The 15,665-nt window shown below is 53.5% G+C and overlaps 3 protein-coding genes and 1 long non-coding RNA gene across 12 annotated transcripts; 1 reads left to right on the top strand and 3 right to left on the bottom strand.

Moving 5' to 3' along the window:
* Positions 1 to 253: 253 nt before the first annotated feature.
* On the bottom strand, positions 254 to 2,087 carry LOC119137393 (dnaJ homolog subfamily C member 5-like). Its single transcript, XM_037276678.1, has 5 exons — positions 1,705 to 2,087; positions 1,256 to 1,376; positions 983 to 1,196; positions 709 to 910; positions 254 to 635 (listed from the first exon to the last, which is right to left on the bottom strand). The coding sequence occupies exons 1-5, from the start codon at positions 1,772 to 1,774 to the stop codon at positions 538 to 540; spliced, it is 705 nt and encodes a 234-aa protein (XP_037132573.1). The 5' UTR covers positions 1,775 to 2,087; the 3' UTR covers positions 254 to 537.
* A 195-nt stretch (positions 2,088 to 2,282) lies between these two features.
* dhx9 (DEAH (Asp-Glu-Ala-His) box helicase 9) lies at positions 2,283 to 10,921 on the top strand. 4 transcript variants are annotated; one of them, XM_037276180.1, is made up of 28 exons: positions 2,283 to 2,400; positions 3,222 to 3,366; positions 3,476 to 3,616; positions 3,697 to 3,823; positions 3,963 to 4,096; positions 4,177 to 4,325; positions 4,818 to 4,864; positions 5,249 to 5,385; positions 5,520 to 5,609; positions 5,686 to 5,847; positions 6,084 to 6,161; positions 6,255 to 6,446; positions 6,581 to 6,722; positions 6,786 to 6,868; positions 6,939 to 7,095; positions 7,277 to 7,377; positions 7,449 to 7,662; positions 7,738 to 7,832; positions 7,961 to 8,034; positions 8,144 to 8,296; positions 8,369 to 8,529; positions 8,596 to 8,707; positions 8,781 to 8,942; positions 9,003 to 9,130; positions 9,264 to 9,493; positions 9,591 to 9,706; positions 10,065 to 10,268; positions 10,601 to 10,921. In XM_037276180.1, the coding sequence occupies exons 2-28, from the start codon at positions 3,262 to 3,264 to the stop codon at positions 10,860 to 10,862; spliced, it is 3,756 nt and encodes a 1,251-aa protein (XP_037132075.1). In that variant the 5' UTR covers positions 2,283 to 2,400; positions 3,222 to 3,261; the 3' UTR covers positions 10,863 to 10,921. The 4 variants fall into 4 exon arrangements, with proteins under 4 accessions (XP_037132075.1, XP_037132074.1, XP_037132077.1 ...); XM_037276179.1 differs by having other exon boundaries at positions 3,694 to 3,823; XM_037276182.1 differs by lacking the exons at positions 2,283 to 2,400; positions 3,222 to 3,366; positions 3,476 to 3,616; ... (1 more) ...; positions 3,963 to 4,096; positions 4,177 to 4,325 and adding an exon at positions 4,540 to 4,741.
* A 4-nt stretch (positions 10,922 to 10,925) lies between these two features.
* Positions 10,926 to 13,248, bottom strand: ttc19 (tetratricopeptide repeat domain 19). Of its 4 annotated transcripts, none has more exons than XM_037276183.1 (11): positions 13,097 to 13,248; positions 12,650 to 12,756; positions 12,484 to 12,560; positions 12,302 to 12,412; positions 12,171 to 12,209; positions 12,047 to 12,103; positions 11,929 to 11,990; positions 11,761 to 11,855; positions 11,515 to 11,678; positions 11,200 to 11,362; positions 10,926 to 11,134 (listed from the first exon to the last, which is right to left on the bottom strand). In XM_037276183.1, the coding sequence occupies exons 1-11, from the start codon at positions 13,216 to 13,218 to the stop codon at positions 10,980 to 10,982; spliced, it is 1,152 nt and encodes a 383-aa protein (XP_037132078.1). In that variant the 5' UTR covers positions 13,219 to 13,248; the 3' UTR covers positions 10,926 to 10,979. The 4 variants fall into 4 exon arrangements, with proteins under 4 accessions (XP_037132078.1, XP_037132079.1, XP_037132080.1 ...); XM_037276184.1 differs by having other exon boundaries at positions 11,200 to 11,317; XM_037276185.1 differs by lacking the exon at positions 12,484 to 12,560 and having other exon boundaries at positions 13,097 to 13,237.
* A 793-nt stretch (positions 13,249 to 14,041) lies between these two features.
* LOC119137515 lies at positions 14,042 to 15,650 on the bottom strand. 3 transcript variants are annotated; one of them, XR_005100926.1, is made up of 3 exons: positions 14,959 to 15,650; positions 14,511 to 14,739; positions 14,042 to 14,274 (listed from the first exon to the last, which is right to left on the bottom strand). It is a non-coding gene; the product is annotated as an uncharacterized LOC119137515 (long non-coding RNA). The 3 variants fall into 3 exon arrangements; XR_005100925.1 differs by having other exon boundaries at positions 14,511 to 14,555; XR_005100924.1 differs by lacking the exon at positions 14,959 to 15,650 and having other exon boundaries at positions 14,511 to 14,952.
* Positions 15,651 to 15,665: the final 15 nt, after the last annotated feature.

Raw genomic sequence — 15,665 nt, 5'->3', positions numbered from 1 at the left:
TGCCCATACATGTCCAAAGCCATGGGAGGCATGTGAGTGAGTGAGTGAGAGGGGGAGGCGCTAAAGTCAGGCTGTCATTGGAGCTCAGCGCACTGCTGTGTCATTGCTTGAGTCCACGTCACATGGTTTATGGACGCCATGTTGTTAGCCAGAGTCTGCCAACCCGCCCGGCCTCTACTTTGAGTCTTTTCAAGTTCAAATGGTCGCAGGCTTTTGCACTCGTGCCGGTCCAGGCGAATGGATGCCCCCTCTTGTTTACTCACACAGTCTGCATTGTTTCTTTCTTCAACTTTTATTGATAACATTGAAATGTAGTCTCAGGAGCACGCGACAAAGAAGATCAAGGCTGCATTGGGAATCGTTTGGTGTAACCCAGGTACAAATTAGGTTTACGAAATAGCGTCCGTCGGGGGAGTCGAATGAAGGAAGTGTTCGCCCTTTCAAAGGGACTTTGAAAACGATCAAGCAAGGCCAGTAAAGATGGGATTCACGACCTAGAAAAAGAAGCTGAGAGGCAGATGGACGTTGCTGACAGCATCATGTGTAGGTGTCTCCATATTTGCGCCGCCCGTCCGAGATGAGTTGCGTTTTCTCGCTGGCGATGTTTGGCGGCTGGACGATTGCCGCCTTCACGTCTGCGCGCACAAACGCGTCTAGGTGGAAAAGCCATTTCTGCTTTCACTTGAAATGCACCCAAAGACTGCTCACCTTTGGGTGGGTGTAGCTCCATCTCCTCCCGGTCCTCCTGGTCTTCGTCATCCTGCTGCTGCACGTCGCCGTAGGGTTCCGCCGCCTCCTGGTCGTCGGGGGGCGCGGCGGCTTTGAGGCGCCCGCAGCAGCAATCGCAGCAGCAGCACAAGCAGCAGCAGCAGTAGAAGCCCGTTAGCAGCCCGCACAGCGCAAACAAGGCCTGCGCAAAGAGCACACGTGCCGTCACCTCCCGGAGAGCCCGACTGCGGGTTTCCACGGTGGCGCTGCCCACCTTGGCCCACCAGGTGGTGAGCGTGAAGTAGGCCTTGACGTTGTCTTCCCCAAACTGCTGAGCCACGTAGAGCCCCAGGGAACCGTAAGCGTCGTAGATGTTCCTTTTGCCGGGGTCGGACAGGACGGCGTGGGCCGCGTTCAACTCCTTGAACTTCTCCGCCGCCTCGGGGTCGTCCGGGTTCTTGTCCGGATGGTAACGCAGCGCCAGCTTCCTGTGCACACGCAGCAAGTGACAAAGTCAGGCGCAAAGCCCCCCGGGACTGGGTCTCACCTGTAGGACTTCCTGATGTCATCGTGGCTGCATCCCGCGTCCACGCCCAGGAGTACGTACAGAGACTCGCCCGACGCCGACATGGCTCGCTGCCTGCCGTCCGACATCCTGACACCATCACCTGACCGCAAAACGCAAGAAGGGAGATGAGAAGACCGCAGGAAGGGAGAGAAATAGAAAAAGGAAGAGAGGCACCAGCAAGATGAAAAGAAATTGGAGGAGAGCAGACGACAAGATGCGAGAGTAGAACAGAGGAGGGTGAGGAAGTGGTGGCCTCGCTCCACGGCTGCAAGTGTCACGGTCCACAAGAGAAGACAAAAGACAAGAAAAGCGACAAGGAGAAGGGAAGGAGAGACAGAGAAATAGCAAGAGTAGAGAAGTGAACGCAACAGAAAGGTAGATGAGAATATAAAGCAAGCCATCCCAAGAGAAGAACACTCGCTCGCTACCTGTGTGCTCGCCCGCTTCAGGTTCTTGTGGCTTCTCCTGCTCCTGCTCGCGTGTGAGTCCATGAAACATTCAGCTGCTGGACTCAGGTGTCCAGCAGCGCTATCCTGTTTCTTGTCGCTATGGAGACCAAGTGAAGAGGAGGAGGAGAGAAAGGGAGAGATCGAGCAGGGGAAGTCTTGAGGAGGCTCCGGTGACATCTGCTGCACCTCCACAACAGTAGGAGCAGGAAGGTGGGAAAAGGTTAGAACAAAGGCAAGAAAGGAGAATGAACACATTGATTAGTCTTTCCATCTCCAACCCGGCCTTGACCTCCAAAGAAAGAGCCTTGGCGTGATCCTTGCGGTTCCGTCGGTGCAGCCCCTGATCTGGCCCAGTGGTTAATTCTCTATCAAAACGTCGCTGGTGGCCAAGTCTGTAAAAACACTCGAGGAATGATGCAAAGAGTTGCCAAATGTTTATTTTCAACCAATTTCAGTCAAACGTTCATGTGCAATACATTTTCATTGAGTTATTCTCCACGGACCATTCGACAGTCGGGCTCAGTTATGTTTGATGATCAGTAGGGGGCAGCAATGCACATAAGGTGCGCGTGAACTCAAAACAAAGCCGAAGAAGACGAGGGCATCCTGTCGGGACGACGTACTGATATTCACGGAGCCGTTATTTGAGCGTTACTCGCAGGAGCAACACCAAACGTGAGCAAAAAACGCTTTGACAAAGAGATAAAGCTCGCCCGTGTCGGTTAACGTTGGCGAGTTGACGCGAAATGCAGCAAATAAGAGTAGCGCGGGCAAAGCCTTAGCTCTTTTGTTTTAGCTCATTCAGCGAAACCGTGGAAAAGCGGCTCATTTTTTTGTTCAATTCAATTTGTTGCTAATGCTAAGGAATCGCATGTAAAATGTCCGCAATGTGCGATAACGTGAAATATTTGGACGTCTTAAGGTCCAAGCTTGAAATGACAGCAAAGCAAGTTAAGATACTAGCTTGCCGTAGCAACAATTAACACCAACGACAAGGTTCAATTCATTTAAGTGTGTGACACGGGCATCATTTTCTTTTAAATCAAGAAAAAGTCTGAAAATGCAGCACTTGGTGGTGACTTATTCGGGACCCCAAATCTTTTATTTGACCGTTTTGTTGAATCCGAATTTAAAGCTCCCAAAACATTCTTAATTTTTAACCTGTTTTCCAAATGTAGGTAATGTTGGTAAGCTACACTGATACATGGAAACGTATGATAAATTAAGTTCTTTCAATTCATACCCATAAAGAAAATAAAAATGAAGAGATGACCGTCAGAGGTCACGGTGGAATGGATCTGGCATCGCTCAGAGACATTTGTAGTTGACAAAATTGCTGAAATTCGCATAGCAAACGAGAGTTAAAAAACGGAGCCATCGTGGCACGGCACCTCTGATAGCAAGCAACTGCTCAGCGCCCGCTCCCAAAAATGCATGCTTATTTACCAATGTAAACCACAAAATTATGCAATAAAGATTGTTTTGTGCTTGCGCAGTGTCGGTGCAAGAGGGAAAGACGCTCATCCCGTCTTTGCCATGGCTGACATCAAGAACTTCCTGTACGCATGGTGTGGCAAAAAAAAGTTAACCCCCAACTATGACATCCGCGCCGCCGGCACCAAAAACCGATTCATGTGTGAGGTGTGTTCATCATTTCATTTCGAGTGCATTTGCACAATTGTGAGGACCGACGGACGTGCGACTGTCCTCGTCCTTCGCCTCCAAGATGTTCTCCTGGTCTGTGCCGCAGGTACGCGTGGACGGCTTCAACTACACCGGCATGGGCAACTCCACCAACAAGAAAGACGCCCAGTCCAACGCCGCTCGGGACTTTGTCAACTTTCTGGTCCGGGTGGGAGAAATGAGCGCCGCCGAGGTTCCGGCCCTTGGCGTGAGTCCCGTTGTGCGCCGCGCAACCTATGAGAAGGTCGTCACCCACCCTTCGCGCTAACAAGTATTTTGTGCCAGCAGGCGGGCGTGGCCCAGCACGCGGGCGTGCCGGGCACCCATCAGCCTGACGGAGAAGCCAAGGCGCCCTTTGGGAGTCTGCCGTCCAGCGGGCCGCTGCCACCTCATCTGGTGGTTAAGGCGGAACAAGGTGACGCGTGTATTTTTTATGCAAACGTCTGCTTTGTTGTAGCTGTCACAAAACGCCAATGACAAAACCGTTTTGAGTGGAAAGCCGGTCTGCTACGGAAAGTGGTCAGCCTCTTTGGTGTTTTGCCTGCGCCTCGCAGAGGAGATGCGGGCTGCTCCAGTTCCGGGGGTAACTGGACTGGGGTACTCTGGCGGCGGTGGGGGAGCTGACTGGGAGCGTGGCGCCAACCTGAAGGACTACTACGCCAGGCGGGATGAACAAGAAGCTCAGGCGGTAGGACGACGCTCACTTGCCACGCATTGACGGCAACCAGAAAGGCTAAGCCATTTGCCGCCGGACTTTGTGACCCGCAGACTCTGGAGTCGGAGGAGGTTGACCTGAACGCCAGTCTTCATGGCAACTGGACTCTGGAGAACGCCAAAGCCCGTCTCAACCAGTTCTTCCAGAAGGAGAAGACCAGCGCTGAGTATAAATACAGCCAAGTGGGGCCCGACCACAACAGGTCTGCGGCGGAACCTCCCGGCGAAAAGTCCAGACGGACGAGCAGCATCCGCACTCTGAAAACATCTTTGGGCCTCACGTGGCTCTTTGGACTCTCACTTGAATTCTTTAAGAGCCACGGTGGACCGGCCCCGGTTCTGACCTTCTGTTCTGGCGATGCTGCTCGCCCGCTGCTGGTGACCTTTGCCTTCTTTAGCTAGCGTGTGCTTTTCTGCTGGACGACTGCAAGGTCACGGACGGCCGCGGCCCGGCGTCATCAGAACCCCGAGGGAAGACACCAGAATGGCTTTAGAAGCGCTAAAGGCTTCTGGTGGTGTTTTGAGATCTGTTCTGATGACGCCGTCTCCGCGGGCCGCGCCCCCCAGGCGGCCAGGTCCCGCCCCTTGAAGCTCAAGTCCGGCAGAAAAACGCACAAAAGTCAGTGGGGTCAGGTGAGTTGACTAGTGTCTTGTCTGAGCGGTGGTGCTCAACTTAATGGAATGTGTGTGCGCAGGAGCTTCATCGCCGAGATGCAGCTGCATGTCCGACAACTTGGCCGCCGTAAGACCTCCCGCTCTCCCGTGGGCTGTGTTGGGAATGTTGAGCAGAAAAAAGTTTTGACTGACGTCATCCGTGTCGCCTAGACATAACGCAGCACCTCGTCGTCGGCTTGTCTCCTTTCCGTAATATCCACCCAATTTTGTAATTGTGGCGCGTGTAATAATCAAAGTTGTAATTGCACGACTTGCTCGGCCGTATCTTTCCCTCCTTTTCGGAATGGGCGCGCCCAAATTTGCCTTGTCCCCCATGCACTTGAAACTCCGTTCCTTCTGATTGAGGGAGGTGTTCCCAACAGAGCCGTGACGGATTCTTGAGTCGCAGAGAAAATCTGTGTGGTGACCTGTTCGTATGTGACAACCTCCCCCCCCCACCCCCCCCCTGCAGGTGTGACCGCACGCGAGCATGGCTCCAACAAGAAGCTGGCGGCGCAGTCGTGCGCCCTGTCTCTGGTGCGCCAGCTGTACCACTTGGGCGTCATCGAGCCCTACTCGGGCGTCACCAAAAAGAAGGAGGGAGAACGCGTAAATGCTCGCCGCCCGTTCGTTTCTTGCCCTTTGAAATGTTTCACTACCAGATGAGGACGAAGTCTAAAATTTGCTGGAATTATTTTGAGTCTGCGTCCGACTCTGACCGTGTGCGTCGTTTACGTCTGCAGCTGGAAGTGTTTGATGTGCCGCTGACTCCGGAGCTCCAGCAGCAGCTCAGCGTTGTCGTTGAGGAGCTCGGGGTGCGGATCCCTCCGCCCGTGAGTCATCACGCCTCACACAGACACACACGCACACAGCAACCTCCTCTGAGGCCGTCTTCTACTTCCTGTTCAGCCTGCAAACCCCGGCGAGACAGTATCGTTGCTTCCCGCCAAGGTGTCGGCGTTTGAGCCATCTCAGCGGCAGAGTGGGGCAGGCGTGGTGCCATGGTCCCCGCCACAGGTCAACTGGAACCCCTGGACCAGCAGCAACATCGACGAGGGCCCGCTGGCCTTTGTGAGTGAGCCGTCGTGTCCCGCGCGGTCGTCAGGCAATTTGCTACACTTATTTGACATCCAATTGGCGGAAACGGCGTTCAGGCAAACTTTGCAACTTGTATTTCATCTGCAACAATGAGGAGCTAATCCATCTTTGATAAAAAAAAAATGATTTCGATGCAGCCAGATCTTGTCCGCCCAATTGAGCTTGTTGTCACCAAGGCGCTCCATAACGTCGCTTCCGCTTTGTCGCAGTGCACGCCGGAGCAAATCAGTAATGACCTTCAGCATGAGATGACAGAGCGGCTGGAGCACGACGAGCACCTTCACAAGGTACCTGAGCCGAACCGACGTTTATTGAGACGAGGCAAGTTTTTAACTCGAGTGCAGATCATCATGGATGTCATGGAACTTGCGTCTGCGCAGATGCTGAGCGAGCGCGAGCAGCTGCCTGTCAAGAAATTTGAGGAGGACATTATGTCCGCAGTGAACAACAACTCAGTGGTAATCATCAGAGGGGCCACCGGCTGCGGCAAAACCACTCAGGTCCCACAGTACATCCTGGACCGCTTCATCAAGGCGGGCCAAGCCGCCCACTGCAACATCGTGGTCACGCAGGTGCGCAGATGCGGGCCGCAAGTCAACTGGGAACTTGTCAGGGATCTCTTGCTCTCTGGAGTGGTGTAAATAATCTTTTCTCGAGCTCCGTTTGTGGTTTTCATCTTGAAATCTGTTTCGGTATCCGTGTTCAGCCCAGACGTATCAGCGCTGTGTCGGTGGCGGAGCGCGTGGCCACGGAGAGGGCGGAGGATCTGGGTCGGAGCTGCGGCTACAGCGTCCGCTTTGAGTCCATCCTGCCCCGCCCTCACGGCAGCATCCTTTTCTGCACCATCGGTATGTAGGGCGATGTCTTCTTGTGCTCGGGCGGCCTGCCCTGACGCGTGCTCTCTCTTTCAGGCGTACTCCTGAGAAAACTGGAGGCGGGGATTCGAGGAATCAGCCACGTCATCGTGGATGAGATCCACGAGAGAGACATCAATGTGAGCCGTTTGCGAGCGAGCGCCCCCGGCTTCGCCCACCTCACCTTTTTGTCCCCGTGCGTATCCACAGACGGACTTCCTGATGGTCGTCCTCAGGGACGTGGTCTTGGCATTCCCGGAGATCCGCGTCATCCTCATGTCGGCCACCATCGACACCAGCATGTTCCGGGAGTACTTCTTCGACTGCCCGGTCATCGAAGTGTTCGGACGCACCTTCTCCGTGCAAGGTAGGGACGATGGCGACACCAGAAAAAAAGATCCATTCATTTGAGCGGCTCCAAGCGTGTCCTTGTCGAGGTCAAGACAAACCAAAAGTTGTGTTTGTGCGCGCGCATTGCCGTTGTGCTTTACTCGAGAGCACCGTGAAAGTGCTTTGACATGTTTGCGTTTGTGTGATGTACGGCACAGAGTACTTCCTGGAAGACTGCATCCAGATGACCAACTTTGTGCCGCCCCCGCTTGAGCGCAAGAAGAGAGACAAAGATGAGGAAGGCGGCGCAGACGAAGACGTAAGTTATGCCAACGCTGGCTGGCCGGTGGCAGCTCGCCTCACCGCCTGAGCGTTGCCGCGCCCTCGCAGGTCAACTGCAACGTGCTATGCGGGGACGAGTACTCGGCGGAAACCAAGCGCTCCATGGCACAGTTGAACGAGAAGGAGCTGTCTTTCGAGCTGGTGGAGGCTCTGCTCAAGTACATCGAGACACTGCGCGTGCTGGGTGCCGTCCTGGTCTTCCTACCAGGCTGGAACCTCATTTACGCCATGCAGCGCCACCTGGAGTGCAATCCCCACTTTGGTACGTCCACGTTCCGTGGCGGCCGGCCGCCCATCCTTTGCTGGTGTGTCACGTCGCTCTGTGCTGTACTTTCAGGCCCGAGCCGATACCGCATTCTCCCGCTACACTCTCAGATTCCCAGAGAGGAGCAAAGGCAAGTCTTTGATCCTGTGCCGGATGACGTCAGGAAGGTTGGTAACGTCTCGTAGGCCGGCGGCGTGGCTCTCTGCCATCTTGGATCTTTGTGCCAACTCAAAAAGCCTCGCTACTCTCAACGCGTGTCGTCTCATTTCATGTCACGCTTGTCTTGCCCCCGCAGGTGATTTTGTCCACCAACATTGCCGAGACCAGCATCACCATCAACGACGTGGTCTACGTCATCGACTCCTGCAAGTAAGTTTCGTCGCGGCCGCCTCCCTCTCCGACATCTTGAAAACGAAAGGAATTGAAATGAAATGTGTTGAGTGACTCGCCTGTCCATGTCATGATGCCCTGCGTGCAGGCAGAAGGTGAAGCTGTTCACATCTCACAACAACATGACCAACTACGCCACCGTGTGGGCCTCCAAAACCAACCTGGAGCAGAGGAAAGGGCGGGCCGGCCGAGTTCGAGCCGGGTTCTGTTTCCACCTCTGCAGCCGCGCGCGATTTGACAAGTATGACCGCGGCCACAGCGAGCACAACCCCGCCCCCGTAAATTGACTCTGTGCGTGCACGTGCGCTTGTAGGCTGGAGACCCACATGACTCCCGAGATCTTTAGAACTCCGCTGCATGAAGTTGCCCTGAGCATCAAGCTGCTGAGGCTGGGCGCCATCGGTCACTTCCTGTCTAAAGCTATCGAGCCGCCGCCGCTGGATGCCGTCATAGAGGCGGAACACACGCTCAGAGGTGAGGCCCGCACACGCACACACGCACGCCGCAGCGGCCACGCAACAACCTCGGCTTTATGCGCAGAACTGGACGCGCTGGATTCGAACGATGAGCTGACTCCGCTGGGGCGCATCTTGGCCCGCTTGCCCATCGAGCCTCGGCTAGGAAAGATGATGATCATGGGCTGCATTTTCCAGTCAGTTTCCTCCACTTGCTGTTGCTGCTGCTTTGCTTGCTGCCTGTCTTGATGCGTGTGCATGTGTGTCTAGCGTGGGAGACGCCATGTGCACCATCTCGGCGGCGACCTGCTTCCAAGAACCCTTCATTAGCGAGGGCAAGCGTCTGGGCTTCGTCCACAGGAACTTTGCCGGCACCCGCTTCTCAGACCACGTCGCACTCTTGTGCGTCTTCCAGGCCTGGGACGAAGTCAGGTGGGTGCGACGTCACCACCAGCCGCCCTCCGCCGCTCATGGCCTCAAACTCCCTCTCAGGATCAACGGCGAGGAGGCGGAAAGTCGCTTCTGCGAACACAAACGTCTCAACATGGCAACCCTGCGGATGACCTGGGAGGCCAAAGTCCAGCTCAAGGAGATCCTGGCCAACTCTGGATTTCCCGAAGGTACCCGCTCGGGTTTGCCAGCTGCTCCGTCGCCGTCCCCGCTCGAACGGTGTCAATCTTTTGGAGAGAAGTCTGTCCAAAGATGGTTTGTGTGGGTGTGTCCTAATTTTGCGATGGCGCGCATGCCTTTCAGAGTGTCTGTTGACACAGACGTTCACGGCAGTGGGCCCGGACAACAACTTGGACGTGGTGGTGTCTCTGCTGACGTACGGCGCCTATCCCAACGTTTGCTTTCACAAGGAGAAGAGGAAGATCCTCACCACGGAGGGACGCAACGCCCTCATCCACAAAACTTCCGTCAACTGCCCTTTCACCAACCACGACCTCGCCTACCCGTCGCCCTTCTTCGTTTTCAGCGAGAAGGTGACGTGAGCGCTCAGAGCGGCTGTTGGCGACTAGCGCAAGCACATCGCAGGCCGCTCCCGAAGTACGCCTTATCGTTTTTGTGCGGCCTCGGCAGATTCGCACACGAGCCATTTCCGCCAAAGGGATGACGTTGGTTAGTGCCCTGCAGCTTCTGCTATTCGCTTGCAAGAAGGTCTACTCCGACGGAGACGTGGTGGAGCTGGACGACTGGTGAGAAATGAATCCACTCCATGTAGCAAGGTGGCCCTTGGCCTGGCGCTGTTGGAAGGTGTAGGTAGCGGCAATAGCGGGGGCTGTCCTCCCCCTTTTCATATTTCACTTTTTTGACGAAGCACATGGTAGCAGCCAATAGCCTTTTCCAAAGTTTTGGAGTTACTCTCGGTCATCCAGTAGGATCAAAACGTTCTGTGCCAACCAAGAGTTAAGTCGTTTTTCTAATTTGGAGGGCTTGATAAGGGCGTGATGCTCCCCCCCTTTTAATCACAAGCACTTCAACCGGCAGATGGTACGCTTGACTTTACTTAAAAAGTCCAGAAAAATGAGTAAACAGCTCATGTGATGCGCACAGGATCAAGCTGCGGCTCCCTCACGAGACTGCAGGCCACATCCTGGCTCTCCGGGTGGCGCTGGAGGCTGTGGTGGTGGAAGTGAGCAAAGAGCCTGAGCACATCTCCCAGTTGGACCAAAGCAACCAGCGGCTGCTTAACCTCATCCGACATGTGTCCAAGCCTTCCGCCGCGGGAGTCAACCTGGCCGCCGCCGCCAACCGCAGGTGAGTAAGAAACTGCTTTCTTTGCAGAGTTGAAGTGCTTAAGAATACAAACGTTCAGTTCATCTAGTCTTTTTTAAATCTGTCCCAAAATGGGTGGTGGCGATTCACTCACACACACACACACACACACACACACACACACACACACACACACACACACACACACACACACACACACACACACACACACACACACACACACACACACACACACACACACACACACACACACACACACACACACAGAGTGTAAAGACAAAAGCAAGTTGATGCAATGTTTGCCGACTCTTTGGAAGAATGATACGCTAACGGGCACCTTTGTCTCTCTGCAGGATGGGCGACGGCCCTCGCCCCCCCAAGATGGGACGCTTTGACAGAGGGGGCGGAGAAGGAGGCTACCAGGGGGGAGGTGGGGGATACAGAGGGGGAGGCGGCTATGGCCAAGCAAGAGGGGGCTACCGAGGAGGCTATCGAGGCTATCGAGGCGAAAGAGGGCCATATGGCGGAGGAGGGGGCTACCGAGGTAGAGGGTGGGGCGGCCGAGGGGGCAACGGCCGAGGGGGCTACGGCCGAGGCGGCTATGGTGGTTACTAAGAGGAAACTTTGCGCTGGCCATCATTGTCTTCTCGGCTTCAATAAATCACCAAACAGACTTTGTTGATTTCAACCTCCTTTATTTCCTCTCCCCTCCTTTTGACCTGTGACCCTCATCTAAGGAGCACGTTGCTCCGCCTCCTCTGGGCTGGGGTCGGTCTTGGTGGCCCGGCTGAGGTTCTGCAAGATGTGCCGGACAGCGTCGCCATCATCCACTTCCCGCGCCAGATCGAGGGCCTCGCGGTAGGTGCGCAGGCCGTCGTCGCGGCGACCTGAAGACGTAAACCGAGAAGGACAGGTTGCCGTTATCGGCCCACCGGGCGACTCGTCGTCCCACCTGCGTGCAGCAGGAGAGCGGCCATGTTGGCCAGGAGGACGTGAAGGTCCTGGTGTCCCGAGACTCGGCCCCCGTCCACTGCCTGACTGATAAGCGCCAGGGCATCGTCGTGGCGACCCTGCATATCCAAAATGGTGGCCAGGTCGCTCATCAGGACCAGTGTCTGCGGGTGAGTATCACATACACGCACACACTTCTTTTCTCAGACTGAGTACAAGTACTTCAATCTCAGTACTCGTCATCCTTCTTATGCATGAGTATGGACAGGACCGACATCAGCAGACCTAAGTCTGACGAGCATGTGCCGTCTCCCACCTGGTGGTGATGCGGACCCTGCTCCTGCCGGCAGATGTCCAAAGCTCTGCGGTAGTGGGCGGCGGCCTGGGTCAGTCGCTTTGTGGCCGCCAGGTAGCGAGCGTGAGAGTCCAAACACAAACCCAGAAGCAGATGGGTGTCCTTCCTCAGAACCTCATCGGCCTCTGCCAGGAGCAAGAGAGAGGTGGCGCGTGAAGAACAAGGAGGGCAAGATGAAAAACATGTCTCCTTCAAACCTGCGCTCACCTGTTCGCTCATCCGCTGGCGTCGTCTCTAGCGTTTGCACTTTGCTCTCCAAAGTCTCGAAGCAGAACCTGAAACCGTGCTCGGCGAGCTCCGTCCTCACACACGCACACACGCATGGTCAGGACTCACCTGATCTGACCCCGGCGTCCCTTAGGGTGTCTTGCTTACTTGTTCTCTTGGGCGTACATGGTGGCCAGCTTGAGGGACATCTCCACAAAGGCGTTGTCGTCCTGCAAACGGGAATTGTTGAGTGGCAAGCTGGTGAGTGGGCCCAAAGGTGGCTCACCTCCGGCGTCCCGTTGGCCAGCATGTGGCTCATGGTCGCCTTGAAGAGCTTCTCAGCCTGCTAGGCCAGAGGCGGGACATCACGCTGCAGGAAGCCATGGGCCGCCAAACAAACTCCTACTCACCTGAGTCATGTGACCTTGAACGTAGGCCAGGTTGGCCATCTGAGGAGACATTGTCACGTGATGGCCAGAGCGCCTATAAGAGAGTCTGGACTCGGCAACAAGAAAGACTCCACGCTACCGCCTTTTCCAACCTGGCTGTACGTGTAGATGATGGCCGCTTGGTGGCGTTCCCGTTGTGCAATGGCGGCGGCGGCGTGCAGGAAGGACGAGGCCGCCTCCAGCTCGCCCCTTAACATGCTGAGCTGCGGACGAGATCACGTGACAGGGGAGACGACGAGAGGTGAGCTCGTAAATGCACGAAGCGCTTTGCAACCTTGGCCTTCTTCAGAAGCAAAATCAGCTCCTCCTCGCTGCTCGGCACCTCTTCGGATGAGCCGAAAAACAAAAAGGCTAAAAGGGCGACAAGGCAGTTGTGGGGAAACCAAACAAAAAGAGAGGAGAACAAGATATAAAGTTGGCTCAAGGACGACATGGCTTACCTGCCGTTGCCGCCGTCCATACGGTTTCTCCTCTCCTGCGTCGCTGTCCTCCGCTTCCTCCTTTTTGTGGCGAGGCAGCTCCAGTGATCCCCAACACGCCACCATTACTACAAAAGCAACAAACATGTCAGAATGGGTGTGAAAAATGTCCTGTTGGTCAGAGCCAAACACAAATGCAACAATGATTGTGGACACATGCTTGTAAGCGGAGGCAAGTGCTCCAGATGATGTACACTTGTATGTGGGCTGGTGTTGCCAGGCTAGGTCATGTATTTTGCGGTTGTCAAAGTACAGGGCGAGCGTTGCTCATGCACGCCCCGCCCCACAACAATGACGTCACTACACTTTACCCAATAACCTTATGTTTGGAGGACAGAGTTGATGACGTTGCTGTAGGCCGAGTGTGAGTACTTGCGCTGGAATAGAGATGGAGTACTTAGTACTTACCTGCACGGCGGAGCGTTCCGAAAGCAAAGCGACGGCAAAATGGAGCCGCTCGCCCCAAAACCAGGACGTCCAAACATAAACCTGCACGCTCGCCTTAGAGTTTGCGCGCAGGTCGTCGCCATCTTGACTAGTGATTCCTATGCGGAAGTGATGTCATCACTCTGCCCGCCCTAAAACCAAGTTGACGCGCCTCGAACTGCGCTCTGCAGCCACGGTTTAAGATTAAAGATTAAAGTCCCAATGATCGTCACACACACACCTGGGTGTGGTGAAATTTGTCCTCTGCATTTAACCCATCCCCGTGTGATTTTAATCCATCCCCTGGGGGAGAGGGGAGCAGTGAGCAGCAGCGGTGCCGCGCTCGGGAATCAGTTGGTGATCTAACCCCCCAATTCCAACCCTTAATGCTGAGTGCCAAGCAGGGAGGCAATGGGTCCCATTTTTATAGTCTTTGGTATGACCCGGCCGGGGTTTGAACCCACAACCTTCCAGTCTCAGGGCGGACACTCTACCACTAGGCCACTGAGCTGGTTTATGCTGCATTCTTGGAAGGTCGCAAGCCGGACTTTTAAGAATTCGAAATTCCGACATCCCATCTTTCTCGAATGCAGCATCACTCACGTTAAACGCCTTTTTTCAACGTTATCAGTATTAAAATTTGACCGGTTGTAGATAAATGAGTCAGCAAGTGCATGTTCTTTTTCACAATTTACTACAATTTATATCCTGCTCAGTACTGTCAAAAATGGGTATTTAAATCAGTGTTGGGAACGTTACTTTAAAAAAAAAAAAAAAAGTTATTGGTTAGAGTTGATCCAAAAAGTAACAGCGTTAGTAACTTTGATAAAAGTAACTAGTTACCAGAGAAAGTAACTTCTTGCATTACTGTAAAAAATGTTGCTATGAGCAGTTTTCACAAGGCAGTTGAAATGAAACAAGAAACAGTTCAAACAAGTGTTTTTATTTTGAATGCATTGTTTTATTTTTCAAGTTTTAAGCTCTGCACATTTAAGTTTCAGATTCAAGGTTTATTTTTTCAAGTACGAGTTTTGTTTTTTTAAGTACAAAACGTTTGACCCCAATTTACCTCCATACCTAAATGCATGGCACACAGCCTTCTGGACAGGGAGAGGCTGCGCTTTCAATCTCTTCACGTGATGGCAGTCCAACCCAAAGCGCTGAAAAACAAAACGAAGGTTGAAATGGCTGCCGTGGTACGTCACATGCCCACGACAACATTGCAACTAAGTAACGAGGATCAGATAAACGCTTCGGTCGTATTTTTTTGTCAAAGCTGTTTTCCCGCCTTGAGAACAAACTGCTGGCGGGCTGTCGCAGCTACAATTCGGCCTTTTGTTTGCATCATTTCCGCATGTTGTCACGGACCCACCCCTTTGTTCGCTCAATCACTCACCACAGTATTAGATCCCACGATGGTGCCTCTTTGCCAGGCTTGTGTCTGCAAGCAAGGAGAGCAAAATTAATGGGAAGCACTGCACAGCACAGGACAAGATGGTGATGTGTGGCGGATCAGAACACGCTTCAGACCGGTGACATCACACTCCCCCTGCCTGTGAACAGACTGCTCGGAGAGGGGCTTCAGACGGCCTTTTAGCTCATCACTTCTGCACACCAACTTTGGGCTGCATTCAAGACAAATTGATTGACTGTTGCCAAGTCCCCATATAATTAGACATTACTAAACCCTAAATTTGTATAAAAAAAAAAAAGGCACATGTTATAGAACTTTTTTGACATATTACTGAAATTAATGGCTTTTTTTTTTAAATGAATGAACATTGAAAAACTAAATTCTACACCATGTCTCTTTTAAAGGAGCGACACAAGTCTAAGCTGCTTACCGTGAAACAAGCAAGAAACCAACGCTGGCGGGAATCTTCTCAGCTTTTAAGGTAAGTCGAACTCGACTCCGTCCTTCCCCTCACATCGTGCTTTGAAAGTGTCTGCACCTCTCAATTCAAATCAAGTGTACCTTGCGCCAGTTAGAACGTAAACTCTCCTAAGTCCGTCAGCTCAAATATCGCGACCAAACGGAAAAGTCACGACGAAATAGCACATAGTTGGCCGCGTGCTAAACGTAAGCAGCTCGACTCGCAAACAAGCACATGGGCCGTTCTTACGTCATCGTGAAACTTCTTCTCGTGGAGTTGGATGGCGGTTGGCAAACAATGTGCAGCACTGCCACCCAGCGGTGCAAAGTGCGAAGCAACTCGAACCAACTACGAACCTCCGCTTGAACGTCCTTGCTGTCAAGAAATGACGACTCTGCAGCCATTAAAGTCTTTCACTAACTAACGTCCCTCTTCTCTTCTTCCAATTCACAGCTAGTTGAGCCACACAAGCCTTTAGTTCACACTACCGGGAGCCCCCATTTCCCACGTGGTCCTGTCGGTGTTTGTATTTTTCTCTAAAACACATCTCGTGTGTCTGTCGATCTATATCAATATACAACACATCTCGCGTATGTCTATCGATCTGTCTCGATCAATAAAACGATGTATACATATGCCGCTGACAGCCTTTTAGACATTTTACACACCCATTCTGA

This window comes from Syngnathus acus, chromosome 17 (genome assembly GCF_901709675.1).
Source record: "Syngnathus acus chromosome 17, fSynAcu1.2, whole genome shotgun sequence".
Lineage (NCBI taxonomy): Eukaryota > Metazoa > Chordata > Actinopteri > Syngnathiformes > Syngnathidae > Syngnathus > Syngnathus acus.
The sequence above is the reverse complement of the archived record's forward strand: the minus strand, read 5'-3'. Positions and strand labels throughout refer to the sequence as shown.

What these genes read in the sequence shown, in the direction of transcription:
- LOC119137393 (XM_037276678.1), bottom strand. Translation starts at nt 1,774, where the DNA reads ATGTTTCATGGACTCACACGCGAGCAGGAGCAGGAGAAGCCACAAGAA. An exon ending in TGAAGCGGGCGAGCACACAG is followed by an intron (nt 1,377 to 1,704) that starts GTAGCGAGCGAG and finishes TTTTGCGGTCAG; the next exon opens with GTGATGGTGTCAGGATGTCG. An exon ending in TCACCACCTGGTGGGCCAAG is followed by an intron (nt 911 to 982) that starts GTGGGCAGCGCC and finishes CTCTTTGCGCAG; the next exon opens with GCCTTGTTTGCGCTGTGCGG.
- dhx9 (XM_037276179.1), top strand. Translation starts at nt 3,262, where the DNA reads ATGGCTGACATCAAGAACTTCCTGTACGCATGGTGTGGCAAAAAAAAG. An exon ending in GGAGTGCAATCCCCACTTTG is followed by an intron (nt 7,663 to 7,737) that starts GTACGTCCACGT and finishes CTGTACTTTCAG; the next exon opens with GCCCGAGCCGATACCGCATT. An exon ending in GGCGGAACACACGCTCAGAG is followed by an intron (nt 8,530 to 8,595) that starts GTGAGGCCCGCA and finishes CTTTATGCGCAG; the next exon opens with AACTGGACGCGCTGGATTCG.
- ttc19 (XM_037276183.1), bottom strand. Translation starts at nt 13,218, where the DNA reads ATGGCGACGACCTGCGCGCAAACTCTAAGGCGAGCGTGCAGGTTTATG. An exon ending in CGGAACGCTCCGCCGTGCAG is followed by an intron (nt 12,757 to 13,096) that starts GTAAGTACTAAG and finishes TTGCTTTTGTAG; the next exon opens with TAATGGTGGCGTGTTGGGGA. An exon ending in TGCTTCTGAAGAAGGCCAAG is followed by an intron (nt 12,413 to 12,483) that starts GTTGCAAAGCGC and finishes TCTCGTCCGCAG; the next exon opens with CTCAGCATGTTAAGGGGCGA.